The 19,063-nt window shown below is 40.3% G+C and overlaps 1 protein-coding gene across 1 annotated transcript in view; it reads left to right on the top strand.

The window, feature by feature from the left end:
- Positions 1 to 268: 268 nt before the first annotated feature.
- The window catches only part of LOC125224982, a 43,799-nt gene continuing 25,004 nt past the window's right edge, over positions 269 to 19,063 (top strand). The window contains exon 1 of the mRNA XM_048128498.1: positions 269 to 469. Coding sequence (XP_047984455.1) covers positions 286 to 469 — 184 coding nt within the window. The 5' untranslated portion in view covers positions 269 to 285. The remainder of the gene's footprint in view (positions 470 to 19,063) is intronic.

The raw sequence follows: 19,063 nt of genomic DNA, 5'->3' as shown, positions 1-19,063 counted from the left end.
AGACATATTTATATGTGTTTTCCATCGCAGAAGGGTCCTTATCCTCTAGATGTAATTGTAACAGAAATTCAAACAAAACGATCTCAATTGCATATGGAAGGATCCTTTTGTGATAAAACCCCAAATCGTTATGAACACGTTTACTCAGTCTTACCATACGAAGCTAAGTTAGCAGCGATTTTGCCAGCCTGTCTGGCGCAAATGTTCTGTTCTGGTGCAAATCTGAAACACTGACTGAGTTTTTTTTGTCCTTAGCGCTGAAGGCGTGTCGCTTGTGATGTCGGCATGGAGGTGGTGCTCCCGCTGGCGGTGGTGTGCGTGCTGGCCGTGAGCGGCGCCCCGAACGCGACGCGCCGCCACCCGGCCCGGCCAGACCCGTCCCGGCCCGGCCCGACCCGGCCCGATCTAGAGCCGGAGGACGATGACCACCACCTCGACTATTACGATGAGGAGCGGATCAATATTTCAGGTGAGTGGCTCAATCCGAGCTGACAAAAGCTAGCCAACTGGACAAATCCTGAGCCAACCTGATAAAATCAAAACCAACCTGTTAAAACCTAATAATATCCGAGTCGATCTAACAAAACCGAAACAAACTAACACAATTCTAACCAACATAAAAAAAATCCAACCAACCTAACTAACTTTGAAATGGACGATGACCACCTCAATTCTGTCATTGCGCGATAGTTCATATTGTGGTTAACAGCCCTGTATAATAAACTCTCATGTGAGTCAGCTGGTGCTGTGAGAAAACTCGAGACAACATCACAACCCGAGCCTATCCGATGAGATTTCTTTCTGATGTCAGTGTGAATGAGACCTGTAAGTCAATCCACACCACTCACAAAAATAGACTACATACTTAATTATGATTTTCAATCATTTTATATTCGGAAATCATTTGAATGTTTATTTGTGAAATAATGAAATCTGCCCAGGGATATTATTAATAACGATGGAAGGACGGTAACAAAGCCGTGTGAGAGAGATTCAATATTCCAAGAGCTTTTCGACCCAATTCGACAATTTTAAGATTGAAAGTGGTATCTACTAATACACTGTCGGGCACTGGTACAGTCGAGTTCATAAATATGTGTACATTTCGTCACCTTAACTCGTTAAAATAAGATGAAAAAGTGTACACATATTTATGAACTCGACTGTACTTACCTTACTCAGACTTCGTTCACGCAACATGTAAATTAATATTTTATCAAAGGTTATCCTGGCCATCTTACAACAAATGTATCATTTCTAAGGGTAGCTTTGTCGTCTAATATTAATGCTTTCAACAACTCATGAGTGATGCAAAATGTACAAAGGACTCTAGGAAATATAAATTACGATGTCTCTGTTAGAAACACAACGCTACCTTTCAAGCATGTATGTAAATAAGTCCTGGATTTCTCCCTCAGACGTACAGTCTTCTGCATTTATATGTGACGATAGTAATCAAGTCTGATATGTTTGCGGACACTAAACGTCACATATTGTTGCACTGCAGGTGTACTGTTACAATGCAAACTAAACCAGTGTGCGTAGCCGAATGCACGAACGCTCACGAAACGCTCACGATAATATCTCTTTCGTAGCTATCTATCTCTATCGCTCTTGCGTATTGGCGCGACAGAGCCAGACATGTTTCTGTGGCGTTTCGGTGGCGTTTCGCTTCGCAGAAATGCCATTTGGCTACGGTGCCAGTATAGGTATTTCCTAGCTTTTGCCTTCATTTGTGTGGAATTAGTAATTTGGATGACGCCTGATAAACATTAAAGGCAATAAATCAGTTAGCATAAAATATTTAAGTACCTACATCTCTCTACAGGTGCTGCTATATTATTTAAATTTCAGGGTGGAACTGAGATAATGGGCTAGTTTATTATACATACATACATACATACAATCACGCCTGTATCCCATAAAGAGGTAGGCAGAACACATGAAACTACTAAAGCTTCAGTGCCACTCTTGGCAAATAAGGGGTTGAAAGAAAACGAAACTGTGAAATTGCAGTGACAGGTTGCCAGCCTCTCGCCTACGCCACAATTTAACCCATATCCCATAGTCGCCTTCTACGACACCCACGGGAAGAAAGGGGGTGGTGAAATTCTTAACCCGTCACCACACAGGCCAGTTTATTATACTTAAAATAAAATATTTTTTGCAAGGCACGAAATAAAGCACCACATAATAATGTAATTCTAATAAGAAGAAAGATATGGACATTAGTTATGTTTAAACATAATTTCTATTTAATAAGTCAAAGAGAAAGATATAAAATAAATGAATTTACCGTGACGTCACTATTCAGTATTTCATAGTAATTCCATATTCGCAAATCGTTTTGACAGTTCTTAAAAAGAAGCTGATTTGACTATATACTAGGAAACTAGCCTATTTTACACTCTAAAGAGATGATTGCCGTCATAAACACTGTCCTTTGTCCTTCATCTAGAATAAAAATAAGGTAAACGTCCCAATGGATGACACTGACCCAATGTATGACTATTTCACAGTTTATTTAAAAAAATAAGAAAACGGTTAACAGTATGAACAAGATACAGGACTTAATCGATCGTCAGCGTTATCTATGAATTTTGTTTAGAATTTGTGAATGATAAGTTTAGTAATTTTTATTCTGTGGGGTAGTTTTTGCAAGGAGGTGCATCTAGCTGGTTGTGCGTCGTAATTTTTACTAAATCTGTTAAGAAACTGCTTTTGAAAAGTGGAAATGAAAACCAGGATTTTGAAGTTTCTGGTAAAACATCATTATAAACTGTTAGGTGATATATTAAACAATTGATTTAGTAAATTGAAATTAGCTTATTTTCCTTACTTTAGTATTTTAAAGACATGTCATTCACTGGAACAAATTTTTAGATTTTACTAGTGTATGACACCCGTGTCATTCATTGGCACAAAATGTAATTTCACAAGTTTTTATTTTGACAATAAATTAAGGAAGTATAACATACGTATGATATACCTTGTAAAAATAAATGTTCTATCTATCACGTGAGTAGTGTCTGACATGGGTGTCATACACTGTTTTACTATGGATATAGAGTGAATGACAGGTACGTATTTACATGTCATTCATTAGGTCTAAAGTATAGTGTCATACACTAGTTACAGATAATAGATAAATAAAAGTAAAAATGCCTCCAAACTCTAAAAATATAGTTTAGATGACGTATTAAAGGCATTAGACGAAGTATCGAGAGTGATAGCTGTTGCTACAGCAGCTAATAATTACGGAATTACCGTTTCACACTGTCATACATTAGGACAGCCTATTTTTTTTTCCATAGTCATATATTGGGACATACGAGTTTTCGCGTGTTATCCATTGGTACAATTTCAGGTCTCAAGGGAAACTGAAATTATAAAGAAATGTTATTACTATTATGCAATGTAATGTTTCACTGACATAAAGGAAGGATTGGTTCATAAATCTGCATACACCAGTAATCTGTACGGGTGACATAATAAGTAGTTTTCATAGAAAATGTCTCAAACTCCTCCTAATAGTGTCATTCATTGGGACGTTTACCTTATATGTTCCAAATTTCAATGCACTTGATACACAGAGGCAAATAAACACTTTTTCTCATTTTTAACCCCCGACGCAAAAACTGTCTGTCTGTCTGTCTGTGTGTGTGTGTGTGTGTCTGTCTGTGGCATCGTAGCTCCCGAACGGATGAATCGATTTAGATTTTTTTTTTGTCTGAAAGCTGAGTAAGTCCGGAGTGTTCTTGGTCGTGTTTCATGAAAATCGGTCCACTATGTCGCGGTCTGGAATTTTTTCAATATTTTAAATTTTTAATATTAATGTATAAATGTAGGTTTTTGTAGGTACATGTGTTTAATGAGCATTTCTTTTTTTTGCCACTTTTATGAAGTGTGATATTTTTGAAAAAAAAATGCTATTTCTAACTTAGAATTACTAGTAGTTAAAAAAATATTCCCATACGATTTTTTCTTATTTTGTTATCATTTTCCGTACATGTTGTATGGGGTAACAAAAGAGGAAAGTAACAAAAATGTATGGAAATTGTGGGACACCCAGTGAGATTGAAAGTACTCGTGATTCTGAGTACAATTGACCTAAAATTCCCTAAAACAATCAAATTTTTTTTATTGGCAAAAAAAAGAAATGCTCTAATAATGCAGTCGGCAGTAACTAGTGACTGTTGTAGTTGTCCAGCTAATGCGAGTGACTGTACTTTTACGCTCATGTGACCTACATAACATAAGTAACAACGTAGACTAGTTGTACTCATTGTGTTCTAAATATAATAATAAATATGATATTCGCAGTTCTACGAAACATTGACAGATAATGGATGGGAAGTAGGAACAGGATAGAAATAAGGATAAGTACTCCAGAATAATTTGTGATATGACGAAAAGAGCAATTTTCATTTGAATCAGGAAATAACCGTGTGTTTGTCTGTCTGTCTGTCTGTGTGTGTGTGTGTGTCGGTCTGTCTGTGTATGTGTTTGTCTGTGGCATCGTAGCTCCCGAACGGATAAACCGATTTAGATTTAGTTTTTTTTTGTTCGAAAGCTGAGGGAGTGTTCTTAGCCATATTTCATGAAAATCGGTCTACTATGTCGCGGTCGGGGTTTCTTTTATGGTTGTTAGAGATATACTTATTACACACAAGGTACCTGAACTACCTAAGTGTAATTATAATTTATAATTTACCTACTCCCATTCGGACTCCCATTTTTACACAACACAAGATAAGCTCCTATTTAATTAGTGCGTATCTTATCAATAGGGTCAGAGCTGCTCAGCCACGAACCCATTTGTCGGGTTATTTATTATGGGGCTTAATGTTTCGGGTTTCGGTAAACCGTAGATGGAAGTGTGAAATGGTTGTGACTTTTGTTTGAAGGTACCTATTGTGATATTTCTTTTTAAGCTGTTATGTTTTTTTTTTTTTGCTAATTACGATTGTGGTAGACGTATTGAACTATCAATAAACACTGATTATTGTTTAAACAGGCCAAATGGGAAGGACAGACACACGTCCCCGTATTAACTCGCTTAAACCGTTTTCACATTATCCGATCCGATATCGGATGTAAGGTATTGAAAAAAGGTATTAGGTATTTAAAACATTACATTTCAAAAGACTACTACAATAAGTCACTCAATTTAAAATTAAAATAAACAATAATAATTAAATAATAATGTGAAAAGGCACTTACCCGTATTGACCTTATTACTACCTACCTAAGGTGCGGTGTGATGCCAAGTTAACCAAATTTAGCCCAGGAAAAAATAAAAAATGTTTTTTTTTTGTTTTCAAAAAAGTACTATACCCTGTCAAACAAGTATGTCAGTAAATAAGAATAATAATAATAAGGCGTAGGGATGTGACGACCCCATCGCCCATTGGTTTTACCAGTGCAATCAGTCAACGCAGGGCAGCTTGTGGCGAGCTGTTGGGGAACAGCGACCCCACGTACCCGAGTGCTCCTGGGGAGTTCTGTTACCCGTAAGGCGGGTGGGTGGGACAGTACTCTCTACCTCTGGCTTGCCTTGGCTGGCCGTCCAGAGTGGAGTCGTTAGGGCTATATGCCCCAGGGGTGGAAGTGAAAATTTGCATAAGACGCGAGTTGGTGCAGTGGCTTAACAGCCACTGGGCAGAAAGCGGTGTACACCTCTCGACACCCTTGAGTTCTCACACCGGTGTTGCCCTTGAGCCATCTTGGATGTCGCTTTTTGTGGGGGCCCATCTTGTGGGGACGAGTCACCGTCTGCCGGAAATAAAATTGGATACCGTTTTATTAGGCAGGCGTCCGGTTTTTTATCCATAGCCCAGTATTTAGTCCATCACTTTCATCAAAATAGACCAGTTCATTTTAGATTCCATTAACTCTCAAATAGTCCTTACACCCTGGCCGGTGTTGCCTCTGCGTGTGTCCCATGATACGGGCAAGGGCAACATCCGCTCGGTGTACCCCTTACATTTCATTAAAGTGTCGAAAGGGCCTCTACGTGTTGGCTTCGGCCCCGCGCACGCCTCCCAAAGGTCCGGAATACCATTGTTCCGTGATGGGAAAGACATATAAATAAATTCCGAACAGCGTATCGGAACAGCGTCTATCGGATCAGGTGCGCGTCATTCAGCGGTCAAAGCGGTTGGATGACGCCACACTTGATCGGCTTCGCCAGGAGGCTCTCGCTGCTCGCGCGGACCCCGCCTCGGGGCGGGATTTGCCCGCCATGTCGCCGGACCCGGTGCCCGAACCCGACCTGGCACCGGAGGCGCCGCGGGTTGATTCCGGTAACGACGGCGGGGACTTCGCGAGTCAGAGCGTAAGTGAGCCTGCTAATGAGCAACTGAGGTCTTTGGAAGAGGCGATTACGCAGTATCGCTCCGCAAACAATCCTAGGCCACGATTACCACGTCTGCCTATGAATAGACGCAATCTAGCGTTAATGGGAGCCTTAAACGCTTTACTAGAGCCATTTATACGGACTAGTAAAGATCTAGATGATACACACTCGATCATGTACTGCGGAGCCATCGCGGCGTGCCGTGTTGCTCGAGTCAAGTTTCCGGACGCTGACCGTGCAACTAGGACCGTCGGAGGTGTCCCTGCATGGCAAGTACGGATCGAGCGTCGTATCAACTCGTTTAGGACTCTCATTGCAAAGCTGATCTGCTTCAGAGGGGGTAATAATCGCCCCCGAGTAATGCGCTTTGTGAACCAGGCGTTCGCGGGGACGGGCATCAGGCCCCGCGACTATTTGGCCAATGTCACAGAGCGCATCGACTTCCTGAAGCAGAAAGTCTATGCATGGGCAAGCCGTATTCGCCGCTACAGAAAGCGTGTGGACCGATTCCAGCAGAATCGTCTTTTTCAAAGCGACCAAAGGAAAGTATACCGAAGGTGGGAGGAAACCGACCCTCGTGTGTCTGACGTGCGGCTGCCGGATGCTACTGCCATGTCTGATTTCTGGCGTAGCATCTGGTCGGTGCCCGTCGAACACACGGAGGGTGAGTGGATGACCGTTGTCGAACGCGAGTGCGAGAACATCGAACCTATGGGGGCTATCACCATCAGCCCCGACGACGTAAGTTGTGCTGTCCGTACGGCCCAGAACTGGAAAAGTCCTGGACCGGACGGATTGCACAACTTCTGGCTAAAATGGTTTCGATGCTCGCACTCGCGTTTGGCAACGCAATTTCAACAAGCCCTCGATCTTGGTTCTCTCCCACCTTCCCTAACAACTGGTGTTACTTTCCTGCTCTACAAATCCGGTAGTACCACGGAAGCAAAAAACTACAGACCCATCACGTGCTTGCCTACACTCTACAAGCTCCTTACATCCATTTTGAGAGCAAAAATTAACGCGCATATTGTCGCTAATAACATTCTGGCCCCCGCTCAAAATGGATGTAGGGTTGGGTCCCGTGGTACTAAAGAGCTCCTCCTCATAGACATGACCATTTGCCAACAAGTTCGGCGGAACAAGGGGGCCATCTCGGCCGCTTGGATTGACTATAAGAAGGCCTATGATTCAGTGCCTCATTCATGGCTGGGAAGGGTATTGAAGCTGTATAAACTTGATGCAGCTTTAATATCCTTCCTGGCTGCATGTATGAGGCAGTGGACCACAGTCCTTCGTCAACCAGGAGGCAGAGATGACCCCACTGGCCCGCAGGACTTCATAAGGATTGAGCGAGGAATATTCCAGGGTGACAGTCTGAGTCCATTATGGTTCTGCCTAGCTCTGAATCCCCTCAGTACCCTGCTGAAGGATTCAGGGCTAGGTTGCCGGCTTCGGAGAGAGGGTGAAGTCATCTCTCACCTTCTGTACATGGACGATCTCAAACTATTTGCACCGAACACCCAAGACCTGATGGTGCTATTGAAAACCACAGAAGTTTTCAGTACCGCCATCAGAATGGAGTTTGGTGTCGATAAGTGTGCGGTTATGCATGTACAGCGGGGGAGGTTGTAAATTCAGAAAATTTACAACTTTCTGAGACGATGTCGTTCAGATCTATCTCTGAATCAGAAACCTATAAGTACCTTGGTATGTCACAGTCGTTGGGTATTGAGGATGTTGGCATTAGACGGTTGGTGAAGGAGCGCTTTTTCAGTCGGCTGACAAAAGTCCTTAACAGTCTTTTGTCAGGAGGCAACAAAGTGCGCGCCTTTAACGCCTGGGTAATGCCTCTACTCACATACTCCTTTGGCATACTAAGGTGGACACAGACCGAGCTGGACGCCCTGGATCGGAGGGTCCGGTCACTGCTTACCACACACCGTATGTTACACCCGCGCTCGTCTGTTATGAGATTGTACATCCCACGGAAGTGCGGAGGTCGAGGCTTCCTAAACGCCAAAAATCTCCACAACCGTGAGGTGTACAATCTCAGGAATTACTTCCTTAACAACGAGTGTGGGATGCATCGTGATGTGGTGGCAGTGGACGGAAACCTCACGCCGCTCTCCTTGGCGAAAGAGAACTGGCGCAAACCTGTGGTACTAAGTGCTGCGGACCGCAAGGCGGTATGGGAGAGCAAGCAGCTACACGGGCGGTTCTACAAGGCCCTCACGGGACCCGATGTAGACCTGCTCGCATCGGTGAACTGGTTACGATTCGGGGACCTCTTCGGAGAAACTGAGGGTTTTGCCTGTGCAATTGCGGACGAAGTTATGATGACGAACAACTACCGGAAATATATCCTGAAGGACGGCACGGTCGACATTTGTCGGGCATGCCGCCGTCCCGGAGAATCACTCAGGCATATCATTTCCGGTTGTTCTCATCTTGCTAACGGTGAGTACTTGCACAGGCATAATCTCGTAGCCCGGATCATTCACCAGCAGCTTGCTCTTCAATACGGCCTTGTGGACCGCGAAGTACCGTACTACAAGTACTTGCCTGCGCCAGTTCTTGAAAATGGCCGTGCCACGCTCTATTGGGATCGATCTATTATCACTGACAGGACTATTGTAGCCAATAAGCCTGACATTGTGATAATAGATCGACCACAACGCCGGGCCGTGCTCGTTGACATCACCATCCCCCATGATGAGAATCTCGTGAAAGCCGAGAAGGACAAGTCCAGTAAGTACCTAGACTTGGCTCACGAGATAACCACCATGTGGGATGTTGATTCAACGATCATTGTCCCGATAGTCGTTTCAGCGAACGGTCTCATAGCGAAGAGTCTCGACCAACATCTTAAGAGACTCTCGCTCGGTGGTTGGATCAAGGGTCAGATGCAGAAGGCGGTGATTTTGGACACAGCGCGGATAGTCCGACGGTTCCTCTCTCTGCAGCCCTAACCACCGGCAGCTTGGGCCCTGCCCCGCTGCTGGCGGCACCCTAGGTTAGGTTTTTTATAATATGTTTATATTTTTTTATTGTTTTGTAAGTGGTTTTGTATTTTACTTTTATATTCGTATTATAAATAACCTAGCCTAAGATTTGAAAGAAATAAAGAGGAATAATAATAAATAAATTCTTTATTGTATATATACATTTATCGAGCTATACATATTTTGCTGATTCAGCATGCAAATACACTTAACCTAAACTTAACTAAATACTTAAAGTAATACTATTACATGCAAAACAGGTCGTCAATAGAGTAAAACATTTTAATTTTTAGCCAACGATAGAGTTGTGTCTTAAATGAATTAAGGGTAAGATCTTTTATTGTATCTGGGAGAGCATTAAATATTTGTATGCACATGTTATAACTGCTTTTCATAAAAAGGGCACTATTAGGAACAAAATCAATTACAAGCCTATTCGGATTTCTTGTGTTTCTATGGAATACTTGATTAGCCTTGACAAACAAATGTGGATATTTTTTTACAAACACAGCAGCTTCAAAAATATACATACAAGGCAGTGTCAAAATTTCGTGCTTTGCGAATAGTGGCCTACAAGATTCTCGTTGGGGTACTCCACACATTGCCCTTACACACTTTTTTTGCGCTATAAAAGCCCTAATTGTGTCAGTAGAGTTACCCCATACAAGGAGTCCATACCTTAGCTGAGACGCTACGTATCCATGATAAGCCATCACTACTGTATTCCAACTAGATATATTGCGAAGTCGTTTTAGTACATATGCAAATCTTACGAGCTTATCACACACTATGTCTATATGATTTTTCCAACTACAGTGCATATCTAAGGTGATGCCTAAGAATTTTACAACATCGACTTCCTTAATTTGTGAGTTGTTGTATCTAGAATGTATATAGAACAAAGAAAACTATATGCATCTTTTTAATTAGGGTTCTAAAAGGATACCTATAGTTTTCTTTATTCTTATTTACTGACAGACTTGTTTGACAGAGTTTAACTACAGATTCATGTTTTACTATACTTAATACTTAAACAATATTATGTAGAAATATGAAGGCAGCCAGTGCCTTTCCCGTCGCATAAAAGAGGAATGCACTTTGTATGTAGCTCGTTTACCCTATCCACAGACCAACCCCTATAGACATCTATTACAAGACGACTCGCGGTGGCCAGCCTTCCTAGTATTTGCACTGATATAAGCGCGGGCGCTCGCCGTGCCCGATCAGTATCGACCAAGTAACAGACCCGAAAGCAGCGCGTGTTTTTCGCACAAAAAAATTGGAAAAGGGTATTTTGATGCCTTAAAGATGTCCACCTGTAGTGTGAAATGGTGTGGAAAGGTAACAAGAAGCTCAAATTTAAAAACAGACGGCATTACATTCCACAAATAAGTCATATTTATAATTTATTCAGAGCCGGCATAGGTCAACTTACATTGGCCACTTACGCGTCAGTAGAGGGACAGTCATACTTCTGTCCCTTTTCATCTGGCGCGACTGCCCGCCGTCCTTGAAACGGCCAATCACAGCGCGCTTAACACATTCCCCGCCCGCTCCTCGCACCCCAAACACTGGTGACTCGTATCGCGAACCAAATATACAAGACTGCCACTCTATAGGAGGTTCTCTGTGACCCTATCTTATGCATCTGGAATCTTCAAAGTCATCTGACTTTAACAAGAAAAATGCAAAATAGTATCTTATGCAGCATATTTTATAATAAATTATATAAAAGGACAGAGAATCCATATCCATACTTAATATTAAAAATGGGAAAGCGTGTGTGTCTTTTTGTTTGTCCGTTTTTCACGGCAAAACGGAGCGACGAATTGAAGTGATTTTTTAAGTGGAGATACTTGAAGGGATGGAGAGTGACATAGGCGACTTTTTGTCTCTTTCTAACACGAGCGAAGCCGCGGGCAAAAGCTAGTATAGATATAAACTAAGGTTCACAATTCAAATAAAAATATAAAAAAGCAATTAACATTACAAACAGTAGAATTAAACCGCATAAAGTGACTAACTACTGACAGAGTGCCAGCCAGGCAGGTTGTTGCGGTGCGTTTGCGTTTAAGGTAATTATGTTGTGCGATATACAATAAAATTTAAATTCTTTTAATTAAGTTCACATACGTATTTCTAAAAGGCATGACTGCTTAAGTTTCCGTGCCCCTTTTAGCAATAAAGGGCCACTAGCACCAACGAAAGGGCCACTTGCACCTCGGGTTAACCCTCCATGTTATATGGAATTTGACAGATCAAATACTAGGGCTTCGACTCCTTATGACCCACTTGCACCAACCACTTAAGCCCGATTTAGATGGTACGAGTTTCTCGCCCGTCGTGGTCGAGAAACTCGTATGACCCGATTTTCATACGAGTTTTACCTGTCAACTTGCGTGCTTAGTTGCTAATTAATTAATTATAAACACATATATTATATGCCTTTTTATAATATTGGGTATAATTTACCTTGGATTTATTTGAATTTAAGTTGAATAGTACCCAATAATATTAAAAACACTATAAATGATTTATGAAGGTCTCAATAATATACAATTAGGGAAAATAATGAATTCGACCGTAGCGTTACCTAGCTAATAAAATCTTGATTGCGATACTTGCGATTAGGTTTAGGATATTATTAAACATAGAATATAAATAACATTTTTTTTTAAATCATAGTAGGCATTTTGATAATATATGGGGTAAAATGTCAGTAGGTAAACATTAACTGTATAATATTAATAAGCCGAATTTATTTTTGGTTTTAGCAGTTACTGAGAGGCAGCTATAAATATAAAAACACCATGTTTTACATGATTTCTACTGAATTCATTTCGACTGAGTAGAGTATAAACTCGTATACGATTCTCGCATAATTATGTGTTTTGTTTACACGGAGACATACAAATATCAAAGGCGAGGCGATTATCGCCCCCTCTCGTGCGATATCGTACGCATAGTTTACATGATACGATATTTTTTGGGGCTTTAGGGTAGTCAGGGTTAGTTGGCTGTCATCATCATTAAAAAAATAAAATTATAAAACTAACAAAAGTATATACACGTAGTTGACGTAGTAACACAGATACTCACTAGGGGTCGCTGCGTGACACTAGCGCATAGTGAATTAGTGACCCTGCCTGCTAAGCCGCGGTCCTGGGTTCAAATCCAGGTAAGGGCATCTATTTATGTGTTGAGCACAAATATTTGTTCCCGAGTTATGGATGTTTTCTATGTATTTAATAACTATTTGTATATTATGTATATCGTTGTCTGAGTACTCACACACTGAGAGAAATTTGCATTGTGAATTTAACAAGTTCGACTTGTTGCGGTTTATCCGTTTGAATCAGCCAAACGTATGTTTAAAACAATATGTGTCAGGTTGTTTTTATAAAATCGACTTGTTGATTCAAATATATTGCCGATTCAAATGACAAGTAGCTTGTTGTTTGAACCAAAGAGCACGTAGGCGCTATTTTAACCAAAAAACTTGTTGAACGAACATGAAAACTGGTTGTATTTTCTCTCAGTGCAGCACAAGCCTTCTTGAGCTTACCCTGGGAGTAGGAGTGGGATGGGACTCAATCAATGTGTGTAAGAATGTCCTAAAATATTTATTTAGTACACAATTTTACTGTCATCTGGCCTACCTATGAAAGCATAATGCAGTACCTAAAGGCATTGCCAACACGATCAATAGTTGGCAGAGTGCCACAACTGCCACAGCTGATCCAATATCGTAATGAAAGGGCTGATTGAAACCTAGGTCGTGCCAGTAGGCGCTCACTTGTTTTTGGGTCATCTGAACAAATTGTGCCAATAGGAGCGACCATCTTTTCGGTGAAAGAAAACATCGTGAGGAAACCGGACTAATCCCAATAAGGCCCCGTTACCCTCCGGGTTGGAAGGTCAGACGGCAGTCGCTTTCGTAAAACTAGTTCCTACGCCAAATCTTGGGATTAGTTGTCAAAGCGGACCCCAGGCTCCCATGAGCCGTGGCAAATGCCGGGATAACGCAAGGAGGATGATGAGGAGCGTCCATCTATAGCCTGACAAGATTTTATTTGACCCTGAAAGAGTGTCGCTACAAACCGCTTTCATATGGCAATAATGTGCCGACGTCATACGTATTGGGGACAGCGTGTACTGGTTACCCGTTAATATTTGTAGAAAATTAAAACATGGTTTTAGAGAATCAAAATTTAAAAAGCAAGGTTTTAAGACTCGCTACTTCTTTCCGCACAGCCTACAATCCATGAATCTTGTGCCTTAATCGAAGTCATCGATGTTTATTTTCTTTTTTCGTGGGACCTTGTTCTGGACTGGTGGCAGTTATGGAACGGCCTCCTTATTTCTATACATATTTTTCACGGCAGAGCTACAGACACCTTAAATTAGAACAAAAATATATTAGGCTAAACGCGAAACCAACAAATTAATACAGGAGAACCGCACTATAAACTGTCAGTCCCGGACTTGTCAATAACCAATTTCAGAACATTGTATCGAAATGCTGTCGAATCCTTCATCCTTTTTTGTTGTAAGTAATTTATCACGTTTAGTATAATTATTTTCACTTTTAATCATATTATTTTGGACAAAATAGCGATGAAACCGTTAGAAAATTTAAAATATTTGCTTCATGTTTACATCACTGACATTCGATGACTTTCGACAACGGGTGTCAAATAGTAATCCTTGCCAGTAAAAGAAATTAGTTCAGCTGAAAATCCGCAACGCGGCGAGGGTCAAATAAAAACTTGTCAGGCTTTACAAATGTGTGTGGGTTCAAGAATTCGATACAAATAAGCTTATTAAATACAAATCACCCGGCCCCGTAGCCAAATGGCATTTCTACGACGCGAAACGAAAACGAAACGCCGCGAAAGTTAGTCTGGCTCCGTCGCGCCAATACGCAAGAGCGATAAAGATAGATATCTACGAGCGTTTCGTTTCGTGAGCGTTTGCGCCATTCCGCTACGCACACCGGTATGTCCGGTCTCCTTCCTTCCTGGGTTTTACTCTTTAAGGCTCTTAAATACAATACTTAGTTGAAATTAAAAAAAATAAACCTACTTGTGTTATTTACGCCGACCTCTTAAAATCACCATGCCCTCCGAATAATCTTTTCAGCCAGAGTAATGAAAGATTCTTGATCCGTTCTTATTGAAAACAACAATTAAGAAACTGGGTTAATTTGTCTTTTGTTATTTACTGGAAAATTCATAAGTTCATAACTTCGTTATTTATTTTATCCCGAGATTTAATAGAACCCTTTTACTTTGTAGGCTTCAGGAAACTTCTAGGAAGATGTTCTGTTATTAGATCATGAAGAATGTTGTTATGTAGCTACTAATAATATAAGAATCATAATAAACTTGCTGCACATAATAAATAAATATTATATTAGGACATTCTTACACAGATTGACTGAGCCGCACAGAAGAAGGCTTGTGTTGTGGGTACCCAGACGACGATATATACAATACAATATACAAAAACTTATATACATAGAAAACATCCATGACTCAGGAACAAATATCTGTGCTCGTCACACAATTAAATGCCCTCACCGGGATTCGAACCCGGGACCGCGGCGTAGCAGGCGGGGTCACTACGCGCTAGGCCAGACCGGTCGTCAAATTTCACAAACATTCTTATATTATACCAAAGACTTATATAACTCCGTATAGACAGATAAAGTCTAAGAAAAAAATGTACCTCACTACCATACAGAAAAAGGTACGGTGGCCTAGATGGCATTACACCTTTGGGGTACGCTCAGCTAGATGGCGCTAATATTAATATTTGACATTTCAAAACATATCAAGCTAACAGTTTGGGCCAAATTGTCAAAACTGTGGTTCAAAAGTTTTAAGCCTGTGTCAAGAGATGGCAGTCTATGCTCTGTGATTACACATTTTACTTCGACAGTAACTCTCTATAATACTCGATCCTCTTTGATTATACCAAGTACTTAAATAATTCCTGACTCTGGCAGAAGAGTAATAAACAAAAATCTTCAAAGATTTTTTAAATAAACGTAGAGGAAAACTTTAATCAAAGCCTATAAATTTTCGGAAAATGCGCAGTAGAAATCAAAAGACCCACCGCGAACTACTTTCAAAGTATTGCCTCTCTGTCGCGCTTGTAAATTAGTTGGTAAGTGTGACAAGGAGAGAACACATCGAAGGTTATTCGCGGTAGCTCCCCTGGGCGGAGGCTAAAGTCCTAAAAATAAGGGCAGGGCGAACAGCGAGACGAGATGACCTTGAAAAGACAAGCCTAGTTTTTTAGGGTTCCGTAGTCAACTAGGAACCCTTATAGTTTCGCCATGTCTGTCTGTCCGTCCGTCCGTCCGTCCGTCCGTTCGTCCGTCCGTCCGTCCGTCCGTCCGTCCGTCCGTCCGTCCGCGGATAATCTCAGTAACCGTTAGCACTAGAAAGCTGAAATTTGGTACCAATATGTATATCAATTACGCCAACAAAGTGCAAAAATAAAAAATGGATAAAAATGTTTTAATAGGGTACCCCCCCCTACATGTAAAGTGGAGGCTGATATTTTTTTTCATTCCAACCCCAACGTGTGATATATTGTTGGATAGGTATTTAAAAATAAATAAGGGTTTACTAAAATCGTTTTTTGATAATATTAATATTTTCGGAAATAATCGCTCCTAAAGGAAAAAAAGTGCGCCCCCCCCCCTCTAACTTTTGAACCATATGTTTAAAATATATGAAAAAAATCACAAAAGTAGAACTTTATAAAGACTTTCTAGGAAAATTATTTTGAACTTGATAGGTTTAGTAGTTTTTGAGAAAAATACGAAAAACTACGGAACCCTACACTGAGCGTGGCCCGACACGCTCTTGGCCGGTTTTTTGATTATATAACAGATAAAGCGTTCTTGTCGAAATGTCCTACGTTTCGATTATCTTTATTTCGCTGTCTTCGACATTTCCTTTCTTTTGTGTGTATTTTTATTTCATGTTGGTTAGTATATGTATAGGTACTTAGTAAGTAGCAAGGAATATTTATATAGGATTTACATACTTCATACTAAGGATCGTACCTCGTATTTTTAGCGCCACCTATTACATACTATCATAAATACACTGATGATGCCTACAAATTTATTTATTTCAAATTGTATACTGACGTGATATCCTGATTTTAATATATAGAAATATGTCATTTGTTGTTATTAAAAACAAAAACATAAAACACGCAAAAATATTTCGGGTAAATATAATTTTCGCCACTTCCATGCTGCGAACAGCGCCATCTAGTTTTAAGCCTAAAAGACCCATACTTTTCAAGGGTACGCTTTTTTGTATGGGCTTTCTCAGTCCAGTATTCAATCGTTCTTGGTAAGTAGTAAGAAATAGATACATAGTTTCGCAATTAGTTTCCAAGAAAGTTTGACCTTCGATTGAAAGTGAAAAAGTACACACGATCTCTACTTATTCTAAGTACTAGTTCTTACATAAAATGGGTCTTAAATAGTTTTCACATCATCCGATCCGATATCGGATGTACACAGGACCGATACCTATCGTATATGTATATTAAAGACGCCATCCTTTACATCTGCCTTTTACATCCGTCCTACATCCGATATCGAATCGGTTAATGTGAAAAGTTGAAAACACTTTTAAAAGACTATTATATTATACTAGCTTTTACCCGCGGCCTCGCGTTAGAAAGAGACAAAAAGTAGCCTATGTCACTCTCCATCCCTTCAACTATCTCCACTTGAAAAATCACGTTAATTGTGAAAGACGGACAAACAAACAGACACACACAATTTCCCATTTATAATATTAAAATCGCTTAGAAATCAAGTAAGTGCAGAATTACCTTATTACTCCCCTTTCTATAATCATTTACGCAAAACAAACCTAAATTTTAGCTTCTACAATTTAAAATAATTGTACCTAAACCATATCTCCTAACAAACAACCGAACTGAAAGCATTATACTCCGACAATACCAGAAACGCAGAGCCACACAATTGAGAACTATTGTGCACGGTGGCAATTGCAAGTTGACTGCATTCATAGTTTACTAACTTTTTGCTCGCCCCAAAGCGAGCGACAACCGAACCGGCAGAATAAATGTAAAATGTAGGTAGAATGTTGGAAAACCACTGAAAAACTTTGCAGCGCTTTATGTTGTTATTTGTACCTCCCTATGCAGTAACCATATTAGTGTGTGCTTTTGCTTGTTGGATAACGTTAAGAGAGTGAAAATACTATTATTTTGAAATCATAGATCTAGCAAACGTATCTATTAAGCGTAATTATCAAACGAACAGCCAAAACGACTGGTTTATCCGTTTTTACTCTAGATCTAGCTTGCAGCTTTTAATTTAGGCGTCAATTTTGTAGGTTGAAGTCATCAAAAATATAAGAAAATACCTATTTACGTGATATTTATACACGATAAACTTCCGTGAGACATATTCAAATAATTAATTGAAATACGGTTGTACTCACGTTATTATATCGCTATTGCTGCGACATGTTTCGGGCCAATTCGGAGGCCCCTCTTCAGGCGTTCAGTTTGCGGAGTCTAGCCGTCGCGTGAACTCCTATACGCCTGAAGAGGGGCCTCCGAATTGGCCCGAAACATGTCGCAGCAATAGCGATATAATAACGTGAGTACAACCGTATTTCAATTAATTACGTGATATTTAATTGCAACAACACAAACATTCTGAACGCTCAAGGGTGTGAGACATGTATTTTCTATCACAGGCAAGTAACGATTTCGGTACAAAACGTAACACGCTCGGCCTTATTTCTTCTATCTAAATATATATTACTAGCTTTTGCCCGCGGCTTCGCTCGCGTTAGAAAGACACAAAAAGTAGCCTATGTCACTCTCCATCCGTTCAACTATCTCCACTTAAAAAATCACGTCAATTCGTCGCTCCGTTTTGCCGTGAAAGACGGACAAACAAACAGACACACACACTTTCCCATTTATAAGTAATATATTTATATTAGTATGGATGCAGTTTTAAAGTGAAACAAGTGTCTGGAATTGTACTAAATACCCACTTGCGTTTACGAAGTGGCCTAGTGACCTCTTTGCGAACACATCAGCATCTATTCAGTTAGGGTCGTTTCTGCCCTACTTGAGAAATTGTAAGCTGAGAGCTAGTACTGAAAGTACATCTAATTTTAAAAGAAAAAAAAAATAGGTGAGCTTAGATCTTGCAAAAAAAAAGAGAGTAGATAATGTCTTTTAATAATGTAACCCAGTTATAAAGATTTTATTTCCACTTTAAGAGCATTGATAACTAATGCTATGCTTAAATTATCGTGCAAAAATGGACCTTTATAAATAAGACGCATACAATTGATATTACAACTCTATGCTACTTACAACTTCTATTAGTATCCACTTATGAACATCTGTCAGGTTGTAGTATTGCATAGCATTGGGGTAGTTTCGAAATTCGTCTAATTTCGAAAGTTACATAAAAATCACCATTATTTCCATCATATTATTTCAAGATTCGCCTTTAGAATTAATGCTAGGTACAGCTAAAGTAGAGCTGCTCTAAATGCAAGGATATAACTAGAACCAGGCGTTTTTCATTTGTTCATCACATCAGTCTTGCAATTTAATTATTCATCGCATCAGGATGAATCCCTAACCCCTACCCATGCCAAACTGTAGCCGC

Source organism: Leguminivora glycinivorella, chromosome 3, assembly GCF_023078275.1.
Source record: "Leguminivora glycinivorella isolate SPB_JAAS2020 chromosome 3, LegGlyc_1.1, whole genome shotgun sequence".
Taxonomy (NCBI): Eukaryota; Metazoa; Arthropoda; class Insecta; order Lepidoptera; family Tortricidae; genus Leguminivora; species Leguminivora glycinivorella.
The sequence above is the reverse complement of the archived record's forward strand: the minus strand, read 5'-3'. Positions and strand labels throughout refer to the sequence as shown.